The 11938-nt window shown below is 45.5% G+C and overlaps 1 protein-coding gene across 1 annotated transcript; it reads right to left on the bottom strand.

Moving 5' to 3' along the window:
* Positions 1 to 2163: 2163 nt before the first annotated feature.
* On the bottom strand, positions 2164 to 11373 carry PIH1D3 (PIH1 domain containing 3). Its single transcript, XM_027900747.1, has 7 exons — positions 11159 to 11373; positions 10625 to 10734; positions 9141 to 9207; positions 7598 to 7703; positions 5695 to 5791; positions 4831 to 4916; positions 2164 to 2941 (listed from the first exon to the last, which is right to left on the bottom strand). The coding sequence occupies exons 2-7, from the start codon at positions 10715 to 10717 to the stop codon at positions 2806 to 2808; spliced, it is 585 nt and encodes a 194-aa protein (XP_027756548.1). The 5' UTR covers positions 10718 to 10734; positions 11159 to 11373; the 3' UTR covers positions 2164 to 2805.
* Positions 11374 to 11938: the final 565 nt, after the last annotated feature.

The following is an 11938-nucleotide window of genomic DNA, read 5'->3' as shown; positions in this document are numbered from 1 at the left end:
TTCCACATCTACAGTACCCTCTGCTTAACTGCAACACATTTAATCAAGTTGTTTCTTAGAGCTCCAAATAAAGCTTGATGATGCTTAATGGCCGGGGCTTAATGGCTGCGTTGTTTAACTGGGCTCATAATTTTGATTAATTAAGATGCTTGCAGGTGTTGGAGTGGCACTTAAGCAGCAGCCTTGATGTTCAGAGGCAAAGGGGGTTCTGTATCCCCTTCTAAAGGATTTCTGCCAGTGCTGGTTCAACGCAGCAAAGCTGCCCTCAAGCCCTTATAGAAAAGTCAGCCCTTGTAGCCTCCAGATTTCTGGGAAGTTTGACAACCTGCACGTCCCTTTAATCAGTTTTATCTTGGGACAAAACTGGAAAAAACCCCCAAACAACCTGATCCCACCCTTTTGCCAAGGGCAGCCTCTGTGTCCTTGACAGGAGGTAAGGAAGAATGTGAGAGGATCTCCAGGTGATGATGGTGTGGACCCAGCCAGCACAGCAAACACCAGAGCAGCGTTTCTACCCTCCCGAAATGTGCTTTGGAGCAGCGGAGCACACCAAGCCTGGCTGCCTATGAGTTTGTCCCATGCCCATGTATCCTCATACTATGATTTCAGCCTCCCCCTGTCAGCAGATCTCCCTTTCCCTTTCCTGCTGTGTCACCAACTTGCCATCCTTCCCCCCGTGGGGTCGCGTGGGTGACCCACGGTGACCTGGAGGAAGGGTGCACAGAGTGAGGGAGTGGCCAGCAGGCTCAAGAAACCCCCCCAGAACGTCCCCCCTCAGGCAGTACAAATTTGTATTTCCCTTTTCTATTCAGCAGCTGACTTTCTTACAAAACGTACTTACCTCAGATTTTTGTCTCTTGAATGCAGATGAAAATGCCCCCAGGTTAAAAAATATTTGGAGAGGAATCACAGTACGGATACCAGTGTGGCATATGCTCATTTCCATAAGAAACTAAAACACAGGAGAGAGGCACAATGAGCCAAACTCACCATCGTTTTCAGTATCAGGCACTGGCATTAAATTAGGCAGGGCTTGATGATTTAAGGCTTAGTTAATGACTACTGCCAACTATAAAGGCAACATGACCCTGTGGATAGAGCACAGGAAGAGGGCTCAGAAGAGCATCTGCTTTGCCACGGAGGTACTGAAATAACGTGGGCAAATGTTATCTTCACATGTGTATAAAGATCAGTCAGTCTTCCACTTTTCTTGTAATGTGTACAAGGAATGCAGAAACCAAGCAGCATATTGCCTAGGGACCACAAAGATAACCTTTTTCCAAGAAACAGCTTGTTTGGCAAGCACAGGAGGGAAAAACTGAGTCAGGAGGAATGATCTCAGCCTTTTTGTACATCTGCATTGTTCCCCTCAACCACAGCTTTGGAATAAGAGACATTCAAATGTAATTTATGGAAACTTAAGCAAATAGAAATTGGAGTAGCCCCTGAGTGTTATCAGCATATTTAATAGCTTGTGATGAATCATAACTGAGGCATCTGCTTTCCAGTGCATTAAGGCTAAAGCAGAAGTTGATTAGAATTATTCTGACCCAAGCAATGGGTCCACTTTTCAGGGAAGTGGTTGAAATGTCCAGACACCACCTTCATTTTTCCTGGCCTTATAATGCAGTCTTATTACAAAGATACTGGGAATTCTGAAAATTCCTGGGAAAAAACCACAGAAAATATGTATTTAAACTCACTATTACTGTCTTCAATCCATCCTCTTATTACAACCTGCCACAAATTTAGCTGCAGGGGCCTTTCTGCAGCCTAGATGGTCAATTATTCTCCTCTACTTCTATACCAGAAGGATGCAGGACTCTGAGCCATTTTGCTCTGAAAGTTCAAGGTTGTGGTTAAGTGTACCATTAACATGCCAGGGCCTGCTTGTCCTCTCCACTTTGATCACTGAGCAACTACCTTTGTGTCCTGCAGGACTAACAGTGTTAAAAGAAGATATTTGCCCGGCAGCTGGTGAGAGAAACATCTTGGTTACCCACCTCTGTAGCTCTAGATTGGGCCTGAAGGCCAAAGAACAGATTTTTGCAGCCTTTCAGCCCTTCCAGTAATGCTTTGTTATGCAAAGCTCCTCTTATCTCAACTTTTAGGAGGTCTCTGGGGACATAACACAGAAAAGGCAGTCAAAGGTAACTGGAACTGTTCCTTAGAACACATTATTTTATTAATCATGAAAGATCAGAAAATAGCTGGAGGGACAGCAGGTGAACAGAAGACACTGAGCCAGACATTGTCAAAAATCATTCAAGAGCGCAGAGATTTTCAACAATCCAACTGTAGCTGGTTAACTTGTTCTGCCAGTGTAAAGGAGCCTCAGATGTGCATATGGATCCCAGAAGAGCTTTGGTCTTCTCACTGAGGGTGAAAGGAGATTCTGAACCGGCCCCAGTCACAGCACTGGGGACCAAGCAAGGGTATTAGCACTTGTAAGTCTTGAAACAGTACCTGAGCACCAGACTAATTGACCAGAGACTCACTGTGCTGCCTCTCAGCCACAACCACACAAAAGGCTTTCTCTGGCTTATAGAATTGTAATCTCCTACTTTCTGCTTCACAGAGCCTGTATCAGACTGAAGGAAGCAGAAAGCTAACCAGAGCAGCACAAGAGCCAGATAGGCTCAGCTTTTAGTACCTGTGGGTGCTGTGTTCCTCCTGGCTCCTTTCTCCAGAGATACTCCCCCCTGGGCTCTTCAAGGGAAACAATTTACTATTTCATGACAAGTTGGGTTTCAAGAAGACTTCACACCAGAAGATTAGGGTTTTTTTCAACCTTTCTCTATCTCTCTATCCATCAGCAAAATTCAGGAAATCAAACTGCCTGGATACTCTCAAGGTGACTTCCAAGATCTCCTCTTCAGAGAGAAAGCGAGCTCTACCCTCCTTGCTGTTGACAGGGTAGGGGAGGTGCAGCAGCAGCTTCCTGTAAAAGAGGACACAGTGACTTTCAGTGCCTCAGACCAGACCACTGAGATGTCCTTGCAAGTCACTCCTGCAGTTCTCCAGCCAGCACCCCAGAGAATGTTCCAGCATGCCTCGTTCTTGTGACAGGCTGTGGGGTTCCTGCAGTACCTGATTCACAACTGGATGGTGCCTGAAACATTTCCAACACTTATCCCTTCCTTTTGGCTGTGGCTATGACAGTGGTTTGAGGTGATGGATTGCAGGCTCTCTCCACTGCCCTTGCTTTTGCACAGTGCTGCATTTTAAATGCAGGGGAGGGAGGAACTGCACTGATAATGCACTGGAAACCACAGTGCAGGGATGGGAATGGACTTACACCGATGAAGTCCCTGGGATTTTAACCTACACTGAAGATTAATTCAGTGATCCCCCTGCCTGTGGCTCAGGTACATAATACAAAAAAACAAAGGCTGGGTCTTGGGCTCAGGGACTGTTCCACAGTCCATTACTATGCCAGACACAACTTTCCCTGGAATGGCCGACAAGTCACCTGAAAGAGGTGCAGTAAAAACACCTTTGCACCACACCTATGGAAGGAAGACACTTTCTATAATTTGGAGAGGTCCTTAAAGTCAGCTTGGCTTAGAAACAGCCCCAGGATTACAGAGTTGGGAGCAGTTCCTTCGGGTCTTCCTACCCATCCGTGAGAGAACAGTGTTTTTCAGCACGCAGAATTTGAAATCTCAGTTGTTTCTTTCATACTGAGAAGGCTTGAACTTATATTTGTGAAAGCAGCACTGGCTCAGGCTGTACCCAAGCAACCATTAGCTCTACGGTGAACTTTTTATTTGCCAGGCTTGTGACTGGAGACAGCTGGGTACTGAGAAGGTAATGGCAGATCTGAGTCACCAAAACGATAGAATTGCGAAAGAAAAAGGATGCTGAGGTTTTCCTACATCTGCAGTACTGCACTAAGCCACCTTTTTTTACTGCCCATGGGTTCTGCAAGTCATTGGTTGAACAATTATTCCTCCTGATTTTCCATTCCAGAGCTTCCAAACTTTCTTCTGCTCCTGTTGCATCTTTGGGTTAAAACCAAGCACGGGGTAACTGACTTTGCCTGGTTTTAGCTGTGAGAAAAATGGCTTTTCTACAGTTAGTCTGCTAGAGACAAAACTTATTCTGGCCTTAATCCATGGCCTGCACCTTGAATTTATTTGCAGAAAGCTATTCACATATAGATCTTCCCACATCCCATTCAGTGCAGAAAGCCAGTCCAGAGAGGATTAAGCTTTCTTATGAAAGCACCCCTTGTGAAAAAGGACTTCAAGCAAAACAGACGCCTCAGGCAGCACAATTGTACACCGAGGGAAAGAGGGAGAAAGGCTGAAAAGTCCAACAGTCAGTGGATTATCTTTGTAGGCTTGAAAACAGCCCTATAAAAAAGGAACTCAAAAGAAATCTCTTTGGGGGAAACATGCAATTTTTTCAGCTCTGCATCCATGCCTGGATAGGTCCATAATTTGGCTTTCAGCTTCTGAAAATGTATCTGCACATTTTTTACCACCTTCAGTCATGTATTAGTACAAATCACTATTTAGAAATACTAGACAAGAAGTCCTTCAAGAGCCTGGGTAGCTTTTTGCCAGATGTTTCGGGCCCTTGAGGCCAAAATCTGTCTTAAAGCTGTTTTTTACTAGGCAGTATCTACAGATGCAAAGCCAGCACACTGCACACCTAGGGTTGGTTTTGCCTGTATCTATTCCTCACGTGCAATTAATAAATCTGAGTCTCACCTCTGACTTTGCTTTTCCAGGCAGCCTTCACTTGAAGGCTTGGTTAAAAACTTCATTTCAAACAAGGTATTAACTGTACTGCACTTCTATCAACTGTGTTACACTCACTTACTTTTTGGGAGTTCGAAGGTCAAGAACCTTGTCCTGGATATCTAATGTGATGTCTGAGTACTTTGTCTCTGGCAGCTTGATTTTAATCTGAAACGATGGGCAGAGGCATAGCTTTGATTACATATGGAGCCCTACAAGCCATAAAAGACCTCATCTTCATGAATATTTTGATGCTAGTGTCAAAGAGCAACACTTTGAGCAGGTAATTTGTATCACAGAATATATGAGGGTGACAATCATAGCTCTCAATAGCTCAGTGGTGTCTATTGACATCCTATTTTCTCAAAACCCTGAGCTGCTAATGTACTTGAGAGATATTCTATATCCAGCAAAAGCCCTGGGCTTTGTGTGTTGCAGGGACAGTTTGCTTCTATCAGAAAAATAACACAGCAGTTCTACCCATCCTGAAGTTCAGAAACCAAGAGGGCCTTTGATTACATAATGATGGGACAGGATCTGACACCTGTAACTTTAAGGACTGTCAGTATTTTAGCATTCTGCTAACCCACATACTTGTGAAAAACGCAGGTAGATGAAAACAATCTCCTTCCCAACCCCTCTCCCCTCCAAAATTGCATCCAAGGTGAAACTTCTGCTTAGAGCTACATTTTATTTCCCTTAAGTTCATACTGGCACATGCATTTGCACAGCTGCCCTGGGGCACGCCTGGTCCTTGAGGACATACACAAGTTCCCCAGGTTAGCAAGTGTAAATATCCACAAATGCTTGAAGAACTGCAAGGAAATGCTACAGGAGGCCAGAGGCACCAGCACAGTGTTGTGTTTACATTCTGGCAGTTGGGAAGATACAGAAAAGGGCAGAGAAAGAGCAAAAGGAAGGGATTGGAGATCCAGGCTCAGCTCACCACTATATCCTCACAGCAGGCAGTGGAAGGGTCTTTCCCTGTCATCCCAAAGAAGACATCCTCTGTTCCCACAGACTGCTTGAATAAAATCTCATACCTGAGAAAGAGAAGTCACTGCAGAAGGGGCAGGAGACTAAAGGAGGTTGCCATTTTCCCCGTCATGTTGTCTCTCCTCCTTTTCAGTCTCCCTTCAAGGCTTCAGTCCGTGTGCCCTGGGTTCTGTTCACAGCCATGACTGAGGTAGTCAGAAGACAGGAATATCCTTCATTCCACCTTCCAAGGCACTCCCCATGCTGCCTCCCCTTCATTAACCAGCCTTTCTGGGATCAGGAGATGCATCCTAAGTCAATATGACACTTACCAACTAGTCAAACATTACAAACTCTTGGGAAACGGATTTGAAAAGGGGGATGTCGCAATTACAGGTGATCTGTTCTGCCCTTCAACATATTCTTGCAGCCTGAGCATAACACTCCTTAGTCAGACTGCAATTGTTTTGCATTCAGCCAACATTTATTTTCTTCTCCTTCCCATCTACAAAATGTACAATCACAAACTCCCTTGCTCTTGATAGTTAATGAATGAGGAAATACAAACTAAATTTGTAATTATAACATATGTTACTCCTACTAAATTCAGCAAAATAAGTGGGGTGGATCACTTGTCTAAGCTGTTAGAAAGAGTGTATGGAAAGTCTTTCGCAACTCCAGTGGGCATCTGCATATGTAATAATTCCCAAGTCAACGACAGAAGTGTCTAATAGCTCTGGATGCACCTCTGTAGCCATCTGTTTTCCTTGTGGGACATTTCCCTGCTTCATTTGATGAACTGTTGCAAAGACTTGTACTCTCTCTTCACTGTGCAACATGAGCCACAACTGTTTGAGGCTGGAGAAGCACAGGGGAGGGGAGGGCTCAGAAAATGGCACGAGAAAAGCTTCTGTTGTGCCCCCAGTACGAAGAGGTGCGAGGTCTCCTCACAGGTGACCCCCCTCAAGAACAGCTGCGTGTGAGGGTGAGTGCCAAACCATTTGGAGAAATGCTGAGTCCAGGTTCAGGTGTGTCTCCCGTGTTTAGATCAGGAAACCAAACACCTCCCCATCATGACGTACGTGCAGAGGAAAAACGAGGATTTTTGGACTACAAACCAATTTACAATGTGCAGCTTCACAGGCTGCAGTCCATCTGCTCCAGCATTTGACACCCCAGGATATGGCACCGCAACACAACGATTAGAAATGCAAGAGCTGCTTTATGCCTTGACCCTGAGGGCTGTCTGACCTCTACCGACTACAAATGACGTGCCTGATTGCATCCATTTCAAGAGCATTTTTGTTCCTGTTTTTCTACGAGCAGGGGAAAATCCTCTGGTTTTAGGTTGTCCCTTTGACAGACCAAGATGACAAGATTTAAGAGCTCGAAGCTGCCTGCACACAGCTTTCCTTCCTGCAGTCCTATTTGTCTCTACAGAGCTTAAATCTTTGAAATGCAAATACAAGTTGGAGTGCTTTATGAATTTATGAGTGTGAAAAAATGGATGCATCTTGGTTGCAGCACGAGAAAGCAGGTATTTCACATAAATGGCATATTTTCAAGCCAGTAAATCATTTTGCTGACCTACTTCCTCCCCTAATCCCACTTTATACAAGTAACTGATGCTGCACGTAAACTTACGATGGGAAAAATCAACACCATGTTTCTGTTATGAGATCAGAAGGTTTGAAGGGAAGCACTAAAACCACTCCTCTCATCTTGCTTTAGATGCACCACTGATATCCTTCCTTTCCTCTTCCACAGCACAAGCTCTTCAGAAGGCTGTTTCACCCCCATGCAGTGGATTCTGCTTAAATCTCATTAAATTTAATGCTATGTAAAGCCCATGCAGGCAGACTCAGCTCACTTACTCTGGCTGTTCTCTGGGGTCCCAGGTATCATCAAACTCAGATCCTTCTGGGACCTCCTCCGTATTCCAAATAGTTTTCCTGTTTTCAGATTTCACTTGAAAAGTACCTGTAAGGGATGAGGAAAAAATCCCACTGTCATCTTTTGAAATGTCTCTGTTCCTCTAGGTTTGTTGAAAACTTAGAATATTGTTCTAGAATTAAAAAAAAAAAAAAAGAAAAGTCATTTCTAAAGCCTAGGAAAAAATATTTCTGGGTTTTAGAAAAATCTTTGCATTAAAATCATTCTAGGTAATTACAGTCTCCTTTACCTCAGTATCTTATGAATGAGGATTTGCAGAGGGAGGATGTTTTCCTTTCACTTAAATATCCTTTACTCAACTATGTCCAAGAAATCCTCCTTTCAGGCATAAAATAGCAAATGCTTCAAAATGGGTAAGGTGTAAAAGGACAAAATACTAATCTCCCCCAAGCCCCCTGATATCAGATTTTTCCAGAGAGCAGAGATTCACAAGAGGACCTCCTCCTCACACAGAAATCCAGTTCTTCCCATTAATTAAAGTGTTTTAGAAAGTTTATGGGCAGAATACTACAGTTTGTGCCTGTCCTGTGTGGAAACATATTTTTTCTAGTAAGCTGGTAAATTTTTAGAAGAGAATCTCTGGTTGTTGTTGGAAACTCAAGCAAAAAAAAATCTGTTATTTTTGCCACAGTTCCTTTCCTGCTACATTCATCCTGCTCCCTGTTGGCCTTTCTTAGGGCCCATAACAAAGCTGCCCAAGCATTAACTTTGGGAAAAGCTTTGCAATAACTTTGACAAGACTTTGCCAAAACTGTCTTCCTTTCTTTCCTGAGTACAATCCAAGGTGTTGGCAGAAATGGAGGAACCCTCGAGATATTTGTTCTCACTGTCTGAGACAGTCAGGTAGAGATTGTAATTGTCTGGGGCTTTCAGGCAGAGGAACAGGTGTAGGAAGGAGAATAACTGCACCATGTCTCTCAGTCTGGGAGGGCAGTGCTGAACAAAGCTTCTGCTTCTCCCTGCACATGGCCTGAATAGGTTTGGGAAACTTTGTGGGGAGGGAATATGATATGACTGCTTTCACAGCAAAATTCAGAGCTCTTCCTCCTCGTAGGCTTAAGCTCAGTTCCACACAGTTTACTCCATGGAGACTCTTGCAGGTGAGTACTCAGAAGTCCATCTTCCTTGCTGGTTCTAAGTGAGCATGAACAATTCCATGAGAATACTTCTGTGGAGCTTTTGCTGCTCAGTCATGATCCCAGCAGCCCCTGACCAGGCTGTGCTCTGTACTATTGTCAGCTCCACTGGTGTCACCCTTTCTGCTTCTCTTTGCATGTTTTACAGTTAAGCTTTCAGCAAGAGAATAATTTTAGAGTGTAGTTGTAAAAATGTGATGCAAAGTCCATCTCAAAGGTTGATGACCACTCTTTTACTGAAGCAAACCCTTCATTAGTAACTTACTACAGCTGTTAAAGTCTGCTGACATGGGACTGAATGTGAAAACACACAAACACTCCTCCTTACCAGTGGTCTCCTTCTTTGCTGGTCCAATAGTCCCAGGAGTCAGGGCACCAACAGAACTGCAGCATGACTGCAAAAAAAGGCAAATGGATCAACCACTTCTGATGGAGCCAAGCTCAGTTACAACCATAATGTCAGTAAATATAAAATGCTATCTATATTTGAGGTCAAACAAATCCCTGCTAGAATCCACAAAACATTATCCCACAGTTTCATGACAGAACCGCTGAATATTTTGTTCTTCTCTCTCCCACAGCAGAAAGTGACCTTGACACACTGGGCTTAAGCAGGACTCCAGAAGCCCAGGAACACAGACAGATGTGCTTTTTGAGTTTTAGTTTCCATGGCATTCTGGCAAAATCTTCAAGCTTTGCCTGCCATGAAAATATTACAGGAAAGCAAGGGTTCTACATGAAAACCCCATCACAGCATTTGGATTACTTTTGGCAGTAGAGATCATATAAGGCAACAACATTTTCCTCTAATTATGAATCAATTTAGTGCTAATAGGCCAATGTGAGGCATTTCTCTCTATATGAAGATTCCTTGGTTAGATAAAAGTGCCTCATATGCACAGAGCATTAAATTAAATCAAAATAAAGATTTCAATTTACCCAGATTGACTCAGACTTAATTGACATCCCTCATGGCAGTTTTCCATTTCTGTCTCTGAAGTGCCATTCATTTTATTAATAAGATGTAAACAAATTCTTTTAGAATCAGGATGTTTACTGCAGAGATGTACAGCGATATGGTAGTTTTGAAAGGCAGGCATTAAACAGCTGGAGGGTAGTTGGAGTGTGAAGGACAACATCTATGCCCTCCTGATAGGAAATGCCAAGGGACACGCACCCCTTTTATCCCAAATATTACTCCCATTGCCACTCCTGGGGCACAACTCGGGGTCAGCCAGCTGACTCTTGGTTGAGGAGTGATGTGGAGGAACACTGAGGCATTTGCCATTTTTGTCATCCACGTCAGAACATGATTTGTTCAAAATTCCAAGAAACTCGGCAAAGTTTTGAGCCTTCACAGAGGCCTTCTACATTTTTGGCAACTGTGGGGCTCCTGAGAGTATTTCTTTACTCGGAAGTTGAGCAGCAACTTATGTCCTGTCATATGAAGTATTTAGCTGCAATTGCCTTCATCTCCAGCAGACTCCAGGGAGAAGTAGGGGGAAGTCTAAAGTATCTCAAGCTCTTTCAGCTACATGTTCTCATTTCCTTCAGGCTGAAAAATTAAACCTCCCTCATATTTCGTGCTCACAATCTGTCCTTCTTTTCCTGGGGCATCTTCTTTATTCTTTCCCTCAAGAGCTTGTTACTTGAGAAGTATCTTCCAGCTGTTCCAGTCAGTCCAAAACCTTCTAAGGTTTTCATTCTCTTTTTACTCACTCTGAGGAAGGAGAGATTTGCTTCTCCTTGGTTAACAAGGTTAGGCTATGCTACAGGATGTAAAAGAAGCAGCAATTCTTATGAAAGACTCACCACATCATCATCATCATCCTCTTCTTGAGCATCCTGTAGTAATTTGGCAAGGCACTGCAGGGAAGAGCCTGAGGAAAAACTGTCCATATCCATACCCACTGCTCACCTATGCAGGAAAAAAACAAGTGACAGGTGAAGAAAGAACCAGGTGTGTTTTGAACAGTCTGTAAAGCACATTTTCTCGGCTGTGTGTTCTGGAAGGATAAGTTCAGTCAAATTGTTGCACAAAACACGTACAATGGAACACAGAATCAGAGAATAGGTTGAGTTGGAAGGGACCCACGAGGATCATTGAGTCCAAGCCCTGGCCCTGCGCAGGACACCCCAAGACTCCCACCATGCACCTGAGAGTGATGTCCAAACACTTTCTGAGCTCTGTCAGGCTTGGTGCTGTGCCCACTGCCCTGTGGAGCCTGTTCAGTGCCCAACCACCCTCTGGGGGAAGAGACCCAACCCAAACCTCCCCTGATGCAGCTTCATGCCGTTCCTTGGGGTTCAGTGAACCCGAGGAAACAACAACCAGCTGGATGTGTGTCCCCCCGTGCGCACCGCACGGACTCTTCTGCCCCTCTGGCGCTGGTTGCCAGCGCAGCTCCGGCCTGACAGCAGACCCCGCGTCACACGTAACCCGGCAAAACTCCCCGCAAGATCTCTGCCCACTCGCCAGGCTTCCCACTGACCCAGCTGTAGTCCCGGCGGAGGGCGAGGGAACCCACAGCCCCAGGGAAGCCCGCTGTCACCGCGGCCCCACAGCCCCAGGGAAGCCCGCTGTCACCGCGGCCCCACAGCCCCAGGGAAGCCCGCTGTCACCGCGGCCCCACAGCTCCAGAGAAACCCGCTGTCACCGCGGCCCCGCCGTCCCGCAATCCCGGCCCCTCAGCTCCGCCACCGCACCGCGTCCCCGTCCCCATAGCAACGCCCCGCCCCGCGCCGCCCGCTGAGCCAATCGGAGCCGCGGGACCGTGAGTGGCAGCGAGATGCACCAATAACCGCCGAGAGCGTGAGCGGGGGCGGGGCCAGAGCCGCCGGCGCGTCCGCCGTGGAGGGTTCACCTTCTCCAGTGGCACCGCGGCCCCGGCGGGAACAGCCGGGTTTAACATCGGCACCGCGGGCCTCGACTGAGCAGCCTGCATTGATCTGCAGGTGTGGTGACTCTGGAGGACGCGGGAAGTTCACAGCATCCATAACTTGAGTTGGAGGGCAGAGCAGGAGATGCACTCAGGAGTGAACGCTTGATAGTGCAGTGACTGTTGTTTCTGGTTTGGAATTCAACTTTCACTACTGTCATCCTAAAACCAAATGGAAAAAAGGAAC

Source organism: Empidonax traillii, unplaced genomic scaffold, assembly GCF_003031625.1.
Source record: "Empidonax traillii isolate 1590-97213 ecotype Southwest subspecies unplaced genomic scaffold, ASM303162v1 scaffold746:size489142, whole genome shotgun sequence".
Lineage (NCBI taxonomy): Eukaryota > Metazoa > Chordata > Aves > Passeriformes > Tyrannidae > Empidonax > Empidonax traillii.
The sequence above is the reverse complement of the archived record's forward strand: the minus strand, read 5'-3'. Positions and strand labels throughout refer to the sequence as shown.